Below are 19,692 nucleotides of genomic sequence, written 5' to 3' on the forward strand. Positions count from 1 at the left end.
GTGAGTTGATTTTATTTTAGGACTTAATTTCTCATCCTTACAAATGCATTTTGAAAATATATTTGACTTTTTTTTAAAAAAAAGAGTTCATCTTGCCACTGAACTTATAGGATGACATCAATCCTGTTGGGACTGTGATAGATACCAAAGGCCTTGTGTGGTGCAGTGACAATACCAGATATTCAGTATTGGATGTTGGGGGTGGGGGGACTGAGGCTCAAACCTTTGCTTGCCCAAGGTCATTGTGTTAACTTTCCAGCTAAGCTATTTTCCAGCTAAGCTTCTTGCCTAGCCTATGTTACAAGGATGAGATCCAGAGTGTTATGCCTTAAGCAGCCTAGGGTAGAAATAACCAAACATTCTCATTTTGCATAATGCATAACAAATCCATTTACTCACAGAGGCAAATAACATTTTTTATCCCCTCAATTGTTCTAGACAGCTTGGCAGATCTCCAGGTTAGCTAGTAACATGTTTGTAACAATCTGTGTCTTTGATGTTGCTTGCAATGACAATGTAACTTTATTTCCCATTTTGGAAGGCCAAGAACTGAGACTAGCTGGCTGTAGCTTGTCGCTTTATACCCCTTGCCAGGTGTTCATGTGGGCCAAACTACCTCACAGAATAAGACAAAGCTTTATCTAATGCAATGAACCACTTCTAGACAGCTATAGTAAAATCACTACACAAAAGTGTACCATTGTTTGATATTAATGGATCAGATCATATAGGAAGTGATGCATCTCAATTTAACAGAATGGCATGGATTTGAAGTGAGAAATGCATGAAAGAATCTGCATCATTGTTCAGATCTTTCCAAGTATTTCCTAACAATAAAACTGAAATGTCCTGTAAACTATTCAAGTCTGAAATTACCCTAGCCAAGGGAGACTCTGCCAGCGCTTCTCATTAGCCGCTGACCATCTGCTAAATTTACTGATCCAGACCCAGGATTGAAAAGCACTGTTAGAATTGCTTCATGCATTCAGTAATTTGTCCTCGTGCAGTGCTGTAAGGCTGTAATCCTTCACACTGACCTACCATTTTCTTATGAACTCTCTGCAGCCTGTTATCTGTCCCTGAAGTTCAGTGGAGCTCCCTTCTGTTGGGAACCATCTTAAAATAAAAGTTGCACTTGTTTCATTTCAGCAGTCTCTCTGCTAATGAATCTATGTAGGCTTTATATACTAATGATCATTAAAGCTGCATGTAAGAGCAAATGTGACTTGGTTGTTGCATTTGTTCAATGCCATGGCTGTGCAATATTGTTTTATATTATGTAAAATCTTAAAATTATGACCTTGGTCCTATTCTGTCAAACTAAAGTTATTCTTAATGCATCTGCTTAACAATCAGATTTTCTCTTTAGTCACAGGACTTAGTGCCCAGTATTATAGCTGGCTATAACAATAGATACCTGAATCTGATCCAGATTCCACTAGCACTTCAGGATAGTTTGACTTCTTTCAGTGGCTTCTTTCAGGCAATACAACAATCAAATGCATAAATATTTCCACCGTCCAAAGGCAAAGTTAAGGGGTGGGTGTTCTATTTTACATTCTATAACTTTTATGGTTGTCACAAATTGGAACAAAGCTGAAATGTTGTAAAACTTCCAAAGTTCAGGAAGAACAATGCTCAACAGGTCTGTAGACCACAAGACACAGCCTACATAAACACCTCCCAGCGACAGTGCATAGCCCCTATTTCTCTAGTATTTCAGAATTGTAAAACTTAATTCTCAAAACTAATTTAAAAATAATTGTATAGGGAGCTGTTGAAGTTTGTAGAAATTGCTATGTTCAAGCCCTTGCCCTGCCTGAAGCTCCTACAGCGTTGTTGCCTAAGTCACAGGCAACCTAAACTCTCACAGACTCATTAGGACAAATACTGACTTGAGCTTTCTGGAGTAAGAATGGGTTGCCAGTGTGAGATGTTAGGTAAGACTGTCTGTCTAGACTTGTAAAACCTATTTTTAAGAGGGCTTCCTGTATTTTGGCATTTATTTAGGCTACAATCCTAATCGCACTTACCTGGGCATATGCCCCACTGAAGTCAATAGGTTGGCTGTTGCTGGAAACAGAATACTAAACTAGGTAGGCATTTGGTTTGACTAAGCAGGCCTCTTACATGCTTGTAAGCCATGCAACACCATTCTGACATTTGAGGTGAAAAAAAGCTAGCTTGGGACAGGAAGGCAGGATTGATGTTAAGCGCTCAAAGAAGAGACCCAAGCAGGTTTTTAACTTGGCTGAACTATGACCAAAGATTTCGACCACTTGTAAATTTGATACAGAAGTTTTAATACATTAAGACAAGACCAAAAGATCTATCTTGATCCTCTTCCCTGGTGACTTTTCAACTGTTGTCTGTTGTGGTAACCAGTACAGTACTAGACACTTTAAGTACTATAGTACTTTTAGTACTAGACTTATTACTAGCTCCCATTTAGAGATTTTGAGCTTTAATACATAGGTGTGCATCCATAGGCCTAATTTCAAAATCTCTCTGCAAGCAATCTTTCTGTCCCCCACCCCCAGCAGCCTGCTACAAAGGAAGAGAAGATGGGGGGGAGCTGGCAGCTGTGGTCACTTTATGTAGCCCCTGAGGGAATACAGTTCTTGGGAGAGAAGAAGGCTGCCCACCCATGGTTTTAATACTGTATATACAATGAACAGAACCTGAGACAGGGTTAAAACAGTACTCTTTTAACAATTCTGCACTGTCACTACAAAACTTCCACATACACTTCAATAATAATTTCAAATTCAACAGAGCCAAAAAATAAACATCTAAGGTAGAGAAAATCCAATCCAATCTCAAGTTAATACAGGCTTCATCTGTAGTTGAATTTCAATAGTTTCTTTTTAGTTTTTCTTCTTTATCCAGTATAGTCTGTTTTAAACTTAAAGAAGCATCTTCAAAGTTAGGGTTTAGCTCCAAGACCTTCTTGAAATCCTTCAAGGCTTCATCAAAGAAACCTACTTAAAAAAAAAAAGAGGGAGATGCTTTTGTCTTGCTCTACATATGACTATTCGTATGCACTACTACTATTTTTCTGTAACTATTCTATCAAAATATTTAATCTTGTACCCCTGTAGAAACTGCAACTCCTTATTTTTATTGTCTCTAAAAGAACCCCCAAAACCCAGCAATCTTGCTCTGAAAGGGATTAGGAAGTTGACAGACCAAAATATAAGACTTTCTCCTGTATCTTCCAAGCTGGGACACCTGCATAGCCTCTTATCACACAGAGGAGACTTATGTGAACAGATTTGCATTTATACTATGTCATGCACAAGAGCTTGCATAGATAGAAGAAACTGCAATGACATAAACAAGTGTGAAAGGATGAAATAGCAGTCCACAGGGGTGGGACAATCTCCTCCAATAACTTTTTATTCTGTAGTAAAGTAGCCATTTGTATATTTCCAAAGCAAGATCAATAGTTTTTGTTATTGCTCAAGGAAGGCCCATTTCCTCAAGACAAATGGCACTACCCAGACAGCCAAGCAGATCTATGTCCTTATTAGGCTTTTAAGCTTTTTCAAGCCACAGCTTTCTGCATCACATATGAAACCACTTAAAAAATCAGTGGAGATTCCAAAAAAGTTTGTGGCATAAGAAGGTAATGTTCAAATCTAAAGGAGCTTTCCAGATTATGGCCAAGGCCCTCGTATTTATTAATGCCTCATAATCTTGTGGAAACCATTGTATTAATAAAACATGCCAGATTCCCTGGCCGAGGTGCTGGAGGTGGTCTCGGCTGTACGGGCATTGTCCCCAGAGCTGTTAGTTCTGGGTGACTTTAACGTGCATGCCGAGGCCGCTCTCATAGGAGCCCCTCGGGATTTCCTGGAAACCATGGCTTCCTGGGAACTGTACCTAAGTAATACTGGGCCCACCCATGTAGCCGGTCATGCTCTCGACCTAGTATTTGTCCTGGGAGAGGAGAGAAGTGGTCTGAAGTTGGGAGTGATTCTTGCCACTCCTGTGTCATGGTCAGACCACTACCTGGTGAATATGGACTTCTCGTTGCCATGCCCCCTCCGCAGGGGTGAAGGACCTATTAAAATGGTCCGCCCCAGACGCCTGATGGATCCGGATGCATTCCTGACTGCGCTTGGGGAATTGGAACCTGCTGACGGTCGCCCAGTCAAAACCCTGGTGAAGGAGTGGAATGTGGGGATCACCAGGGCTTTAGACCGGGTGGCTCCGAAACGTCCTCTCCCCCTGAATAGAACTCAGCTAGCACCATGGTATACACCGCGGTTGCGTAGTCTGAGACAGGAGGTGAGACGACTAGAGCGCCGGTGGCGGAAATCCCGCTCCGAAGATGTCTGGACACAGGTTAGAGCAGCAGTAGCTGCCTACCAAGTGGCAATAAAGGTAGGAAAGAAGGCTTTCTTTGCTGCCTCTATTGTGTCTGCGGAGTGCTGTCCCAGGAGGCTGTTCCAGGTGGTCCGAAGCCTGGTCGGTCCAGTTGCTCAGGAACCCTTGGAACAGTCAAAGGCCTCCTGTGACTTATTAGCAAAACACTTCGCCAATAAAATCGAACACTTACGGAGCTCGATCCCGTGAGCCGTGGACACAGTGGATGAACCAGAGTTGGCCAGTTGCATGCCGGTAAATTGGGATCGGTTTCGGCTTCTCCCTTCTGAGGAAGTGGACAAGGTGCTTTCATCTGTGAAGCCAACCACTTGTCTTACTGATCCTTGCCCTTTGTGGCTCCTTGTGAGCTGCAGAGAGAAATTGGGCGAGGGGATCAAAGCGGTGGTAAACGCATCCTTGAAAGAGGGTGTGATGCCATCAGCCTTCAAGGAGGCAATTGTAAAGCCCATCTTAAAGAAGCCCTCCTTGGACCCCCAAGTATTCGATAACTTCCGCCCAATTTCGAATCTACCATTTTGGGGCAAGGTCACTGAGCGAGTGGTGGCCAACCAGTTGTCAGCACACTTGGATGAAACGGATTATTTGGATCCATACCAATCGGGTTTCAGGACTGGTCACGGAACTGAAACAGCCTTGGTCGCTCTGGTAGATGATTTGAGGAGGGCATTAGATAGGGGAGAATCCACCTTTCTTGTCCTCCTCGATCTCTCAGCGGCTTTTGATACCGTCGACCACAGTATCCTTCTGTTTCGCCTGGAGAGATTGGGAATTGGAGGTACTGTATTACAGTGGTTCCATTCCTTCCTCTCCGACAGGTACCAACAGGTAGCGTTGGGGGAGGAGGTATCAGACCCTTGGCCTCTCACTTGTGGTGTGCCACAGGGCTCTATCCTCTCTCCCATGCTATTTAACATCTATATGAAGCCGCTGGGGGCAATCATCAGGAGATTTGGGCTGCAGTGTCATCAATATGCGGATGACACTCAGCTCTATCTCTCGTTTAAATCTTCACCAGAGTTGGCTGTGGAGACCTTGTCCAAGTGCCTGGAATCCGTGAGTGGATGGATGGGAAGGAACAAGCTGAAGTTGAACCCTGATAAGACCGAGGTACTACTTGTGGGGGACAAGAGAAGGCTGGGTGACATTGACCTGAAGTTCAACGGGGTGAGTCTACCCCTAAAGGACCAGGTCCGCAGCCTTGGGGTTGTGCTTGATGCCAGGCTGTCCATGGAGGCTCAGATTTCAGCAGTGAGCCGGGCAGCCTGGTACCAACTACACCTCATACGAAGGCTGCAACCCTACCTTCCTATTCACCAGCTCCCACTAGTGGTACACGCCCTGGTCACCTCTCGTTTGGACTACTGTAATGCGCTCTACGTGGGGTTACCCTTGAAAACGGTCCGGAAATTACAACTGATACAAAATGCGGCGGTTCGACTACTTAGGAATAGTCGCCGCCGAGATCACATCACACCAGTGTTGTTTGACCTACACTGGCTACCAGTTGTTTTCCGAGCCCAATTCAAGGTCTTGGTATTGACCTTTAAATCCCTACACGGTTTCGGCCCAGTTTATCTCACGGAGCGCCTTCAACGCCACCGATTATGCCGCCCGACAAGATCGGCCACACAGGGCCTTCTCTCAATCCCGCCAACAAAAACAGCCAGATTGGCGGGTACTAGAGAGAGGGCATTCTCAGTGGCGGCCCCCACTCTTTGGAACTCCCTCCCACAAGATCTCCGGCACACCTCTTCCCTAAATGTGTTTCGGAAAGCCTTAAAAACCTGGCTCTTTCAGCAGGCCTTCGGGGTATCCGGGGAGGGTTAATTGTTATAACTGTAATGCCTCCTGCCCAGTTTTAATATTGTTGCTGCAGATATATTGTTTTATATTGTATTACTGTATTTTATCTATTGTATTTTAACAATTTTGTAAGTCGCCTAGAGTGGCCATTGGCCAGATAGGCGACGAAGAAATTAAATTTATTATTATTATTAATAGCAACAACCTGCATTTTAGCTATAGAATTCCTTCAATTTGCACCTTTTATGTTTTTTGAAGACAAAGTACACACCAAATATTTCTTGGTATAGATTAATGATCGACATAATTAATAATCAACTTTTAACTGATTTATGTTTGAAGCTAGAAACACAAAATATACCTATAGAAGTTACTCCTTTGATACATTGGGTGTTTCACCACACACGTTAGTAATACTTACTTTAATTCATAGGAATTAAAGTAAGTATTACTAACTAGCGTGCGTGGCCCAATAAGACAAAAATGGATATGACAGTGCAATCAATATTGACAACTATCCAAATGCATAAGTAATCTTTTTGCATAAGGCTATTTCTCTCATAATTACTGCAATATTTTTCATAAAACTACCCCAATAAATCACAGGACAATGAAAAGAGCAAAATTTTAAAACAAGTAGGAAATGAGGTACCTTTTCCAAAGTAAACGCGTTGTGGAAAAGTGCCCTTTTCTGCAGTGGGTCATTGTGTTCCTGGGTCAAACAAACACTGTGCAAGCATGCCTAGTTAATTTTTACAGTGCTGTGTTTCTTAAGTGGAATCCCCTGAGAAGATGGATATATGTAAACCTAAGGGAAATCATGAAGTGTGCTGTTGCAGTTTTACACTGCCTAATATTTTAGCTGTGTAAAAGAGAATGTGAGGAAGAATACTCTGGGTTCTGCTGTAATCTGTTTTTTTAGTGAAATAAGTGATAATGGCAACAGACTTTCTGGAAAGATTGCTTACCTACACTAGCAATAAGCCTGGAAATGCACAGCCACAAGGAGGCATTGGGTAGGGCAAAGGTGATTAGAGGGTAATTCTGGATTTTCTGTTAGATCAGTGGGTGATTTGCAGTTATTCAGCAAGCATTTATGACTCCCAATTGTTTAACAGCAGCAGCAACAAAATGACTCTTCTCCTCCCCATTAATTATACTGCTGAAATGAAATAAGCTATTGTAACCAAAAGTTTAGCTCAAAACAAATTCTTGGGCTCAGAATTCTTTCATGCTAAGTATATGTATTTTACACCAGCTTACGGTTGCAAGCCTGATCTACCCATCCTTGTGCTAAGGTGTGCTCTCACTTCATGCAAGTCAAGCCTATGAGGCTGAATGAACACCCAAAAGTGTTCCCCACAATCTTAACAGAAGGGGTTCCTCAACAAAGTGGAAAAGATTCCCTGAAGGTAGAAGCTAGTCTGAACATTAAAGGTAAAGGTGTCCCCGCACTTGTAGTGCGAGTCGTTTCCGACTCCTAGGGTGACGTCTTGCGACATTTACTAGGCAGACCGTATATATGGGGTGGGATTGCCAGTTCCTTCCCCGGCCTTTCTTTACCCCCCAGCATACGCCGGGTACTCATTTTACCAACCACGTATGGATGGAAGGCTGAGTGGACCTCGACCCCTTTTACTGGAGATTCGACTTCCTCCTTCCGTTGGAATCGAACTCTGGCTGTGAGCAGAGCTTCAGCTGCGTTACCGCCACTTACCACTCTGTGCCACGGAGGGTCTTATAGTCTGAATATTACCAAGTGAATTATGACAATGAAATGCATGTAAATAGTCAATAAAAGCTTAGTTCCATACCTAGTCTATATAATATTAATCCTCTGTTATAATATGGAACTTCAAAATCAGGCTGCACTTCTATAGCTGATGTAAAATCATCCATTGCTTCATAGAAGTCAACTCTTAAGTACTTGATCTGTCCCTTGTTGTTAAATGCTGTTGCCAGATCATGACAGGACTGACGGCTTGAAGAGAAAGGGAATAGTTATTGTCACATAAATATTAATGTTGCCTAAAAACAATGTCATGAAACATCTGTCAAGATTTAAAAAGTTAAGAAATACATTAAATCAAGTGAGTTATAAAAATTAGGTGAACAGGTTTTTTTAAAAAAAAGAATTGTACTGGCTACTCGGCCAAGATGTTGGTTTTGGTGCACAAAGCTCCTATACAGCTTGGGACAGGATACCTGAAAGATCGTCTTACCCCTTATATACCCAGTTGATCACTGTGCTCTGCAAGTGAGGGCCTTTTGCATATACCATTTTATCAGATGGTCCGTTCTGTACAACATAGGGAGCAGACCTTTAGTGTTGTGGCACCAACACTTTAGAATTCCCTCCCCTTAAATATCAGACTGGTGCCATCTCTGTTATCTTTATGGCACCTACTGGAGACCTTCCTCTTTCAACAAGCCTTTTAAGTTGAGACCTTATCTGTGTTGGAATTGCTTTTTAATGTTTTTAAACCTTTTTTTAAAAAATAGTTTTTACTTTTTAAAAAAAATATGTTTCTGAAGCTTTTAAAAATGTTTTAAAGATGTTTTCTTTTAATAAAAGTCTGTTTTATGATGCTATAAAGTGTTTTTAGTGCTTTTGTTTGCTGCCCTGGCCTCCTAGTGAGAGGAAGGGTGGGAAATAAATCAAATAAATATATAAACAAACAACGAGAGGGACATTATTGACTAGCTTAATACCAATCACGTTAACAACTTCAGGAATTTATTTCGCATTGAGGCTGGCTAGGTGATTTGAGGGATTTTCCCAGAAACGGGAAACAGTCAAATTGTGACGGTAATGCTCACCCAAGTCTTGCTAAAACGGTGAAAATGAGCTTGAATCCAAGTTGGAAAAGCCATTCTAAATGTAGTTGCATTTGTTTATTTTAACATTTCTGCTTCTCTGCGTTAAGGAGCTACCCGAAATTAAGCAGGTCTGGATGCCAGGCTTCACTTGCTGAACATCTGAATGTCAGGCTTTTGATAACGGCACAAATAGCCGGTCCAAACGCAGCAATTCCTTTCTGCTTTTAAAAGGGAAATGCGAGGAGGGGGCCGTGAAATCTAATGCTAAAGTGTCGCTGAAAAGACATGGGGGGGAATAAACTTTACGCTTCAAACCATAAAACCTCCCTATTCCCCCCCTTCCCCCCCGTAGAATCACCTCTTGCCGGAGCATGCGCAATGCTCAACATAGCGGCTGTAGAGCTCTTCTGCTTTCTCAAACCTTTGGTCTCGAAATTGCGCGTGCGCAGCAGACAGCAAGTCTGAGGTTGCTTCTGTAGTTGGGGCTCGGTCCATTTTATTTCTTACGGGAGTTGTGGAGGGAGGATATTACGATTCCGCCCCTTTCCGCACAACAATCTGCTGTTGGAGCACAGTCTGTATGCAACTAACCCTGTCTGCCTCTAGGGTGAACCGCTATCGCGTTTCCGTCATTTTTCCTGTGTGACGTCAGTGGGAAGGTTCCATCCATAGACCTGTTCAAAAATAAGATTGTTAGATGCTCCCCAACTTCCGGGTTGATTTGGAATATTCATTCGACGTTTCCTGGGAGCAAAAGCACAACATACTACAGGCAACTCAGCGGAGCACAAGGCATGTTCATACTATTTTTTGGATTTGTGCTGAGGGTCCCCTAAGGTGAAATTTAACAAGACTGACTTTTGCTGCAACCTGAGGCGTGTTCCGTATGGTACAAATCCAAACCCAGTCACCGACCTAAGGGGGGGGGGAAGAGGGAAAAAAAGTATAGTGCAACATTTTAAAGCCTATTTAACAACCCCGAGGCACCTAACTACATATGGGAAGGGGAGAGAAGTGTTTTGATTTCTTCTGGCAGTGTTAGTCTCTGTTAGGCTGCAAAGTTGATCTCATCAGCTGCACTGAAGAAGTAGGGTGCTGAACACTTTCCAGGTGAGACTTCTTTGAGCTCCGAATTCCCTCCATCACCACCTGCTTTCCCATCTGTGGAGGGAAACATAAGGGGGTTTCCCTGGTGGATTAGCAAAAATGGCCAGCTTATAAAGGAAAGGGTTAATTACACACGTGTGTGTGCACACACACACACACATGTGCCACTGCTATGATAAATTACACAGGGTCATTTTCAGAGTAGCCCCATTAAAATAAATGTATTTCAGTTACCTGATTTCAGAGTTCTGATACGCAACCTATACTCTGGACAAGAGGCTACTGCAAGGACAGAATACGGAGAAACCAACTGGTTCCCCATTGGAAAGGGGGTGATACAGGGGTGTATTTATCACCCTATTTGTTTAATCTATATGCAGAACATAACATACAGAAAGTGAGATTGGACCAAAATAAAGGAGATGTGAAAATTGGAGGGAGAAATATCAATAATTTAAGATATGCAGACAATACCATGCTACCAGTAGAAACCAGTAATGATATGAAATGAATGCTGATGAAAGTTAAAGAGGAAAGCACAAAAGTAGGACTACAGCTGAACGTCAAGAAAACTAAAGTAATGACAACAGAAGATTTATGTAACTTTAAAGTTGATAATGAGGACATTGAACTTGTCAAGGATTAGCAATACCTCGGCACAGTCATTAACCAAAATGGAGACAATAGTCAAGAAATCAGAAGAAGGTTAGCACTGGGGAGGGTAGCTATGGAGAACTAGAAAAGGTCCTTAAATGCAAAGATCTGAAAAGGGTGGTTTATAACAGATGCTATTGGAAGTCACTGATTCATAGGGTTGCCAAACGTTGTAATTGACTTAAAGGCACATAACACACACACTACTCTGAGTATGACTAACATTGGATATCACTCATGCACTTTCCCTTTGAAAAAGCAGAAGCTTGGATAAAAGCACTAGACTACATTGCAAGGTTGTTATAAACTAGCCTCACACATGCACACATACTCTATACATGTGTGTATATATAAATAAATAAAACAATTGCAACACTGTATATAGCAACTACTTTGCAGAGTGGCTATAAGCCATCCTCTTGTCAGCCACAACCCTCTCCCAACCTGAAATATGGGGATATTGATGGGTCATATTGCTGGCATTGACAAGACATTTTTGTTAATGTTTAAAAGAGATAAAACATTGCATTCGGTTAGGAAATACATGGAACTTCTATCTATATTGCTACTTCTTCAGGTGAGGGACATGCTTTAAAGCAAACACCTATCTGCTTTGCATAAATATATATAGAGAAAGGTTTTTCCAAGTTGAGTCATTGTAGTTCAAAGGCTTACTTCTAGTCTACCTTGCAGAATTATTTATAACTGCTGGGATTTGTACTATTTTATTGTTGTGGAGGAACTGAGGATACTGACTTATCTCACACAGCTTATTAATGTTAACCTATGTCTTATATTTGCATTGTTTTTTGTCCATCATGGAACTCAAGATGACATACATGGGGTGGTCTCCTGTCCAGGCACTAACTTGTTTCATCAAGTCAGACGTGTTTAGCTTCAGGAGAGGTGCTGCAACACATGTTCCATGCCCCAGGATTTTTTAATTGCCATTTAATTGTGTAGATAAGAGGCTGTATAAGATTATCTTGTGGAACCAACTGATAGATGAGTGGTAGAATGTCCTTTATCCAGCTGGAGCACTACACATACAGAAGCTAGTTTATGGGCATATTTCCTCACCTAGATAGGAATATGCAAACTTGATCCTCCATGTGTAGCTCCCACATGCAGCCTTTCAAAATAGTTAATACTCTGCTGATCAGCTGTTTGGGAGGGCCCTGGGTTCAGCCTTTACCCCAAGAGCTCATTTGAAGGTATTTTAAAGGTTCCATGTGGAGTTTTGACTGATCTGGGCACACTCATTTGAATCGGGACACATGTGTTTAAATCTTTTTTAGACAAATTAAGTCTATTCTAAAGAGTGATACTTTTCTCAGTATTGAGCTTAGAAAGTGACATCTGCATAAATATTTTATTTAAAATGTAATTGGACAAGAACATACGTATTTAAATATAAAAGTGAAAAACAAGAAAACATTTTAATTAAATCAATGTTGTTGAAGGATTGAACATTCTTTCCTTCAATGTTTTTGGAAAGTGTTCTGCCCTGTATATAGTGTCTAAAAAAGAAAAAGAATGAAGGCCTTGTGAACTAGAGAGCAACTCCCAAGTAAACACAGAGAAAGACAGGACAGGCATTCATTTTGTTTGGTTCCAGTCTTTGACCCCATTTATATTAAGAAAGTGTCCTGCCAGATTTGAAGAAAAAAATCAAGTTAGTCCAGTTACAGGCATGGATGAGTCATTAAATTACTTTTTTCCCCTGGGTTCATTCCTTCCTCTAGCCATCTTAATGGTTTTCTAAACTTTTTGTGAGAGCCAGTGTGGTGTAGGGGTTAGAGTGTTGGACTATGACCTGGGAGACCAGGGTTCAAATCCTCACAAAGCCATGAAGCTCACTGGGTGACCTCGGGCCAGTCACTGCCTCTCAGCCTCAGAGGAAGGCAATGGTAAACCACCTCTAAAACTGCTTACCATGAAAACCCTATTCATAGGGTTGCCATAAGTCGGGATCGACTTGAAAGCAGTCCAAGAACCGTATGCTTTAGGAATGGGGAACCTCAGGCCTGGGGGCCAAATGTGGCCTTTCAGGCCTCTCTGTTCATCTCTTGGGACTGTCTAAAAGGCCACATCCCTCACTGACCCTGCACTGTGCCCTCCTTAAGTGCATTTGCCTGGATGGGATGTGCCCTTGAAGTGTGATTATCCTTCTTGCTTGCCTGGGGGAGAGGATCTCATGTGTGGACCCTTCCAGGTGGCCTGCTCATTGAGCATGCATCTTGATTTTCTTGCACAAAGTTTACACAGAGGTTAGGTTAAAACTGTTCTTCTTTGAGCATTCATACTGATTTGCTGGTGAGGTGTTTTCATGTCCTCCAATTATTTATCCCACACTTTTCAAGCCATTTCCATCACTTTCCAAACCACACAACGTCTGGGAGTGGACTTCTTGCACTAGGGCAACAGATCACTTTAAATGCACAAACCTAAAGTTCTGGTGTGCGATTGAATCTCTCCCCCACAATCCTGGCAGTCTGGAAATGCTTTATGTGTAGTAGCCAGTGACTTCTGCATGTTCAGAATATAGCCTCCTGTACAAAAAGCAAATCACATCAATTACTTCGCCCACTTTTGCCTCTGGCCCCGACCACCACAAGGGAAGACAGCTAGTATGGCGCAGTGGTTAGAATGCTGGACTAAGAGCTGAGAGACCAGGGTTCAAATCCGCACTCAGCCATGAAGCTTGCTGGGTGAACTTCTCTCAGCCTAACCCACCTCACAGGTTTAAAATGGAGAGAAGTACCATGTACACCACATTATTTATTTATTTATTTAATTAATTTTATTTATAGACCGCCATAGCGAATAGCTCTCTGGGCGGTGAACAGCAGAGTTAAAATACAAAGTTACAATAAAACATACAAGGTCACAACAAGGTAGAGTAAAAAACATTGAATATAAAACATGAACGTTAAAATGCCTGGGAGTATAACCAGGTCTTAACCTGGCGCCTAAAAGAAAGTACCATAGGCGCCAGGCGTATCTCCTCAGGTAAGCTGTTCCATAGTTCGGGGGCCACCACAGAAAAGGCCCTGGATCTAATAACAATCCTCCGGGCATCCTGATGGGTTGGTACCCGGAGGAAGGCCTTAGATACTGAACGAAGTGAACGGGTAGGTTCATAGCGGGAGAGGCGTTCCATCAGATATTGCGGTCCCACACTGTGTAAGGCTTTATAGGTCAAAACCAGCACCTTGAATCTGGCTCGGAAACAAATAGGTAGCCAGTGCAAGCGGGCCAGGACAGGTGTTATATGCGCGGACCAATGGGTCCCCGTCAACAACCTGGCTGCCGCGTTTTGCACTAGCTGAAGTTTCCGAACAGTCTTCAAGGGCAGCCCTACGTAGAGCGCATTACAGTAGTCCAATCTAGAAGTTACCAGAGCGTGAACAACAGAGGCGAGATCGTCACTGTCCAGATAGGGGCGTAGTTGGGCTACTAAGCGAAGATGGTAAAACGCATTCCGCGCCACCGAGGCCACTTGAGCCTCAAGCGACAAGGAAGGGTCAAAAAGGACCCCCAAACTACGAACCTGTTCCTTCAAGGGGAGTGTAACCCCATCTAGAACAGGCTGAACATCCACCATCTGGGCAGGTAAAGAGCTCACCAACAGTGTCTCAGTCTTGTCTGGATTGAGTTTCAGTTTATTAGCTCTCATCCAGTCCATTATCGCGGTCAGGCAACGGTTCAGCACACCAACAGCCTCACCTGAAGAAGGTGAAAAGGAGAAGTAGAGTTGCGTGTCATCAGCGTACTGATGGCAACGCACTCCAAAACTCCTGATGACCGCACCCAGAAGCTGCATGTAGATGTTAAAAAGCATGGGGGACAAGACCGACCCCTGAGGGACTCCACAATGGAGAGTCCAGTGTGTCGAGCAATGTTCCCCAAGCACTACCTTCTGGCGACGATCCGCTAAGTAGGAGCAGAGCCACTGCCAAGCAGTGCCCCCAACTCCCAACTCCGCGAGCCTCCCCAGAAGGATACCATGGTCGATGGTATCAAACGCCGCTGAGAGATCAAGGAGAATCAACAGAGTCACACTCCCCCTGTCCCTCTCCCGACAAAGGTCATCATACCAAGGCTGTTTCGGTGCCAAAACCGGGCCTAAAACCGGATTGAAACGGATCCAGATAATCGGTTTCATCCAAAAGCGCCTGGAGCTGGCCGGCGACCACCCGTTCCAAGACCTTGCCCAAAAAAGGGACATTCGCCACTGGCCTGTAGTTGTTCAAAACATCTGGGTCCAAAGAAGGTTTCTTCAAAAGAGGTCTCACTACTGCCTCCTTGAGACTACCAGGGACTACTCCCTCTCTCAAGGAGGCATTTATCACCTCTTTGGCCCAGCCGGTGGTTACAGCCCTGCCGGCCTTCACCAGCCAAGATGGGCAAGGATCCAGGGCGGACGTGGTCGCCCGCACCATTCCAAGCACCTTGTCCACTTCCTCAAGCTGCACCAACTGAAATTCATCCAACAATGAAGGACAAGACCGCGCTCTGGACACTCCAATGGAATCATCTGTAATAACATCAGAGTCTAAGTCCCGACGGATGCAAGCAATCCTGTCTTGGAAGTGTTCCGCAAATTCGTTGCAGCGGGCTTCTGATGTTTCTTTAGTGTCATGAGGGGCAGAATGTAAGAGCCCTCGTACCACCCTAAAAAGCTCCGCTGGGCGGCAAAGAGATGATCTAATGGTGGCAGCAAAGTAAGACTTTTTTGCCGCCCTAACCGCTTTTACATACGCCTTAGTGGAGGCACTCACCAAAGAATGACTGCATCCATCAGGAGTTCGCCTCCACCTGCACTCTAGCCTCCTTCTCTCTTGCTTCATCACTCTCAGCTCCGGGGTATACCATGGTGCTGTTTGAGTTCTGCACCGATTGGGGCGCGCGGGGACAATCATGTCAATGGTCTGGGTCATCTCCGTATTCCACAGGTCGACCATGGCCTCGACAGGAGCGCCAGTACTATCGGCCGGAAAAACTCCCAGAGCACTCTGGAAAGCAACAGGATCCATAAGCCTCCGGGAGCAGACCAACTTAATAGGTCCCCCACCTCTGCAGAGGGAAAGGGCTGTCGTGAGTCTAAAGCTCAGCAAGCGGTGATCTGTCCATGACAATGGGATAGATGAAAAATACCCCACTCTCAGATCACCATCTCCATGACCAGTGGCGAAGATCAAATCAAGAATATGTCCTGATACATGCGTAGGGCCAGTAACAACTTGAGACAGCCCCATGGTTGTCATGGAGGCCATGAAGTCCTGAGCCGCCCCGAACAAGACATTGAGCTCTTTAGAGCAGCCTTTCCCAACCAGTGTGCCTCCAGATGTTGTTGGACCAACTTCCAAGTTCTCAGCTTCCTTAGCAACCAAAAGGTGTGTGGAATTGCAATGCTATGTTCACTCACTTTTCATGAGGCATCCACACAACACTATCATCCTATCATTATCCTGTATTTTCTTATGGTTCTTTCATCTTCTCAGATAGCAGAAAGTTCAAGTTTTTCAAAGGGAAGCAGAGTACCACAATATATCTGCAGGTATAGACAGGCTTAGTGTTACTCTTCCACACACATACACATACTCATATTATACAGCCACAAGAGTGGCTGTATACTATAGCCAGCGTGGATTTTTCACATTCTGCAATGTTAAATTGAAAAAAAACAAACCATGCCATTCTGATGTTTCCCATAAGCTCATTTCAAAACAAAACCTTACAAAACTTATAGTCCTGAACTCAGAAACGCTTGCTTAACAGCACTCTAAATTTTCATGGCAATACACAGAATAGTCAGAGATAATAGAGAGTTCAAAGTCTAAACAGAGAAAAAAAAACCCAGAGCCCATTTGGACTTTTTTCTGTCAGAGTTCTCATAATCTGTTGAAATTCATTCAAAATCAGCCATGTTCACAGAGTTCCTGTAATCCTGTTACTGACCTTGCCCCATACTCTGACCTTCATCTTCTGCAGTTTAAAAGTTAAAGTCCCTGGCTGATTTTTAAGAAATTTTGCATTGAACCGAATGTTAGTGTCGGGCATACTCAGTAAGAACCAACTGTCAGTGTTCTAAAAGCCAGACTCACAGCTGTTGGGCTTGCCTAATCGGGGCCACACCCACACCTGACTTTGATTTCACTTGAGACAGGCATAGCTTCCCCCAAATAATCCTGAGAAGTGTAGTTTGTGAAGGGTGCTGAGAGGAGACTCCTATTCCACTGACAGAGCTCCAGTGGCCAGACTGGTTTAACAGTCAGACACACTGACTGAAGGTCTGTGCGGAGAACAGCGCATCTCCTAGCAACTCTCAGCACCCTTCACTAACCACACTTCCCAGGATTCTTTGAGAGAAGCCATGACTGTCCAAAGTGAAATAACAGTGTGGTGTGGATGTGGCCAGGGACAGCTTTGATTTAAATTTGGGTTGGAGGCTACATGTGCCCGCTGTAGAATAAAAAGCTGGGGGAAACCCTGAAAAGAAATGATACCTTTCACAATGTTTTCCTTTTGGAAAGGGACATAAGCATGCAAATGATCAGACCTGGCTTTCCCCTCCTTCCCCCTCTCCTCTCCTCTCCCTTCCTCCTCTCCTCCCCTCTTCTTCCTCCTCCCCTGCCCACTCCAGCCCTCCCTCCCTCCCTCTGGTCAGTTTTACCTATCCTAAGCATGATTGTAGAGTAGTAAATCCCACTGAACTCAATAAACATGCAAATTATCAAACCTGTCCTTCTCCCCTCTCCCTCCTGCATGCTCCCATTCCCCTTCTCCCCTCTGCCCTTCCTCCCCCCCTCCCCCCTCCCCTGTGGTCAGTTTCACCTATCCTAAGCATGATTGCAGGGGAGTAAATCCCACTGAACTCAATAAGCATGCAAATGATCAATCCATTCCCAGCAAACTTGCACAGGACCCCATTTCCTACCTCCCAGATTAAAAAGCAAAAAAATGCACTAATAGGCAAAAAACCTTGCGGTTTAAGAACGTACCTATAGCCCACAGATCTTCCTATCAAACTTTAAAAGCAGGGAACTGGGCAGCTATAGTGAATGCACGGGGGAGCAGCAGACCTAATCTCCTCTCTGAGATATTGTACTGCCCTACAGATTTGTCAAAATGTAAACACAATTTGGGTTGGTCTTTCACAGTCCAATCTGTTTCCTGTGTAGCTTGGACGAATTTGGTAATGTGTCTCTGAGCACATAGTGAGTGTTGGCAATACCTGCAATCAGCCCAAATAACAGAAACAAGACATGTGCTGTGCTGATCTTGTTTTAGCAGGGAGGAAGCAACATTATTAAGACAGTTGATATAGTTCAGATGGCCACTTTAAGTATGTCTGATGTACTTTGCAATTTTAGTGAAGTTTCCTATAGGAAATAATTTTCTTTTGTTTCTGTAACAAACAAAAAATAATGAGGGAAATAAATTTTCTAGATTAGATTCTCTGTAGAAACATTAGTAACACAGGAAAGAAGCAAAGTAAGAAGAACACCAACAAACATACAAAAATATAATTCTCCATCTTTGGAGATGGCAGGTGTTGCCACCACTCACCATATGCTCAGAGGCACATGTTACCAAATTCTTCCAAGCTACACAGGAAGTGGGTTGGACTGTGAAATACCAACCCAAATTGTGTTGAAATCCTTTATTAAGGAAAAAAAGAGGACCAATGCTTTAGCCTACTTCCAGCCTTGCCTCAATTTGTTTGCCTGCAATGCCTTTTCCCCACCTCAGGATACACACACACCCCTTTAGTGAACACCCGTGTATCATACGTTTTGATTTAAGATGGCGGTTTCATATCTAGGGGACCCTGAGGGAAAATGCAAACAAGATATTCAGATATAAAAGCATTCTCTTATTGCAAGGGCCTGTCACTGACAAGGGGCATCTAGCAATTCCATTAAGAACTTAGGTTAAAGCAGTGAATTATACATAGTGAGCTGAGTCAGTCCCTGCCACTTTAATAATAATAATAATAATAATTTAATTTGTGGGTCGCCTATCTGGCCAGTGGCCACTCTAGGTGACGTTCAATTTAACAACAATACATTACATCATAATAAAATACATCATAAAATACAATATAACAATAAAGCAATTCCAGTACAGAGTAGTGTACTTTCACTGTGACAACCTTTTTAAAAAAATCAAAACGTTTTACATTTGCTTTTCTGTAATTAAAACTTTTAATACACAGCATACATTATCACTGACCAATATAGAAAAAGGGTTCCAGAGTATGCTGATCTTTATTTACATAAAACATTGCAAGATTTCAAATTACATTAACAGGTATCTTAGCCAAATAGCATCATACAGCTTTTAACATTCTGCTGTACATTCTGCTTATTCCATGTAGTAGTAATATTTCAGCCGGTCCATTCTATTCATAGGCTTTGTTGTGTTAGTCCCGCAGTATTACAGAGTAGGCTAGAAAGAACTTGAAAGCCATTTAAATCAGCTTGTCCCATTAGATACATACTTTTCTAAAGGCAAAGAAACATTATTTAAAAGGAAATTGGAGACAAGAGATATCATTCATGTTCTACTTTGCCAGATGCAGAAAAGAAAGTTGTTGCAATGCACCATAACCAACGACACTTATCTATACGGCTTTGTACCTCTAAATGGTTGGTTGGGGGGTTGGATGAGAGAGGGGCAGATTCTCTTAAACACAGCATATAAATACAGTTGTGGAAATATGCAGAGCACTATACATACATCCTGGAATATAAATAAACATTTATTTATATGCAGAATGATTATATGCATAACAAGTGGCATTGCTAACCAGATCTGCACATTCTTTAATAATGCAGCAACTCCTTTGAAACAAAAGCTAGTAAAGTGCAATAGAAAGACATGGTTTTGAAGTGAAGCAAGATTTTT

At 43.0% G+C, this 19,692-nt stretch overlaps 1 protein-coding gene across 4 annotated transcripts in view; it reads right to left on the bottom strand.

Moving 5' to 3' along the window:
* Positions 1-5: 5 nt before the first annotated feature.
* The window catches only part of TTC32 (tetratricopeptide repeat domain 32), a 29,182-nt gene continuing 9,495 nt past the window's right edge, over positions 6-19,692 (bottom strand). The window contains exons 1-4 of one of the 4 annotated variants that reach the window (XM_061622654.1): positions 10,008-10,191; positions 9,374-9,689; positions 8,010-8,176; positions 6-2,984 (exon numbers count right to left, since the gene is read on the bottom strand). In XM_061622654.1, the coding sequence (XP_061478638.1) occupies positions 2,854-2,984; positions 8,010-8,176; positions 9,374-9,510 (435 nt within the window). In that variant the 5' untranslated portion in view covers positions 9,511-9,689; positions 10,008-10,191 and the 3' untranslated portion in view covers positions 6-2,853. Of the gene's footprint in view, positions 2,985-8,009; positions 8,177-9,015; positions 9,354-9,373; positions 10,192-19,692 lie in introns of those variants that run through there. The other 3 variants (XM_061622653.1, XM_061622655.1, XM_061622656.1) reach the window with 3 other exon arrangements.

Source organism: Rhineura floridana, chromosome 4 (assembly GCF_030035675.1).
Source record: "Rhineura floridana isolate rRhiFlo1 chromosome 4, rRhiFlo1.hap2, whole genome shotgun sequence".
Taxonomy (NCBI): domain Eukaryota; kingdom Metazoa; phylum Chordata; class Lepidosauria; order Squamata; family Rhineuridae; genus Rhineura; species Rhineura floridana.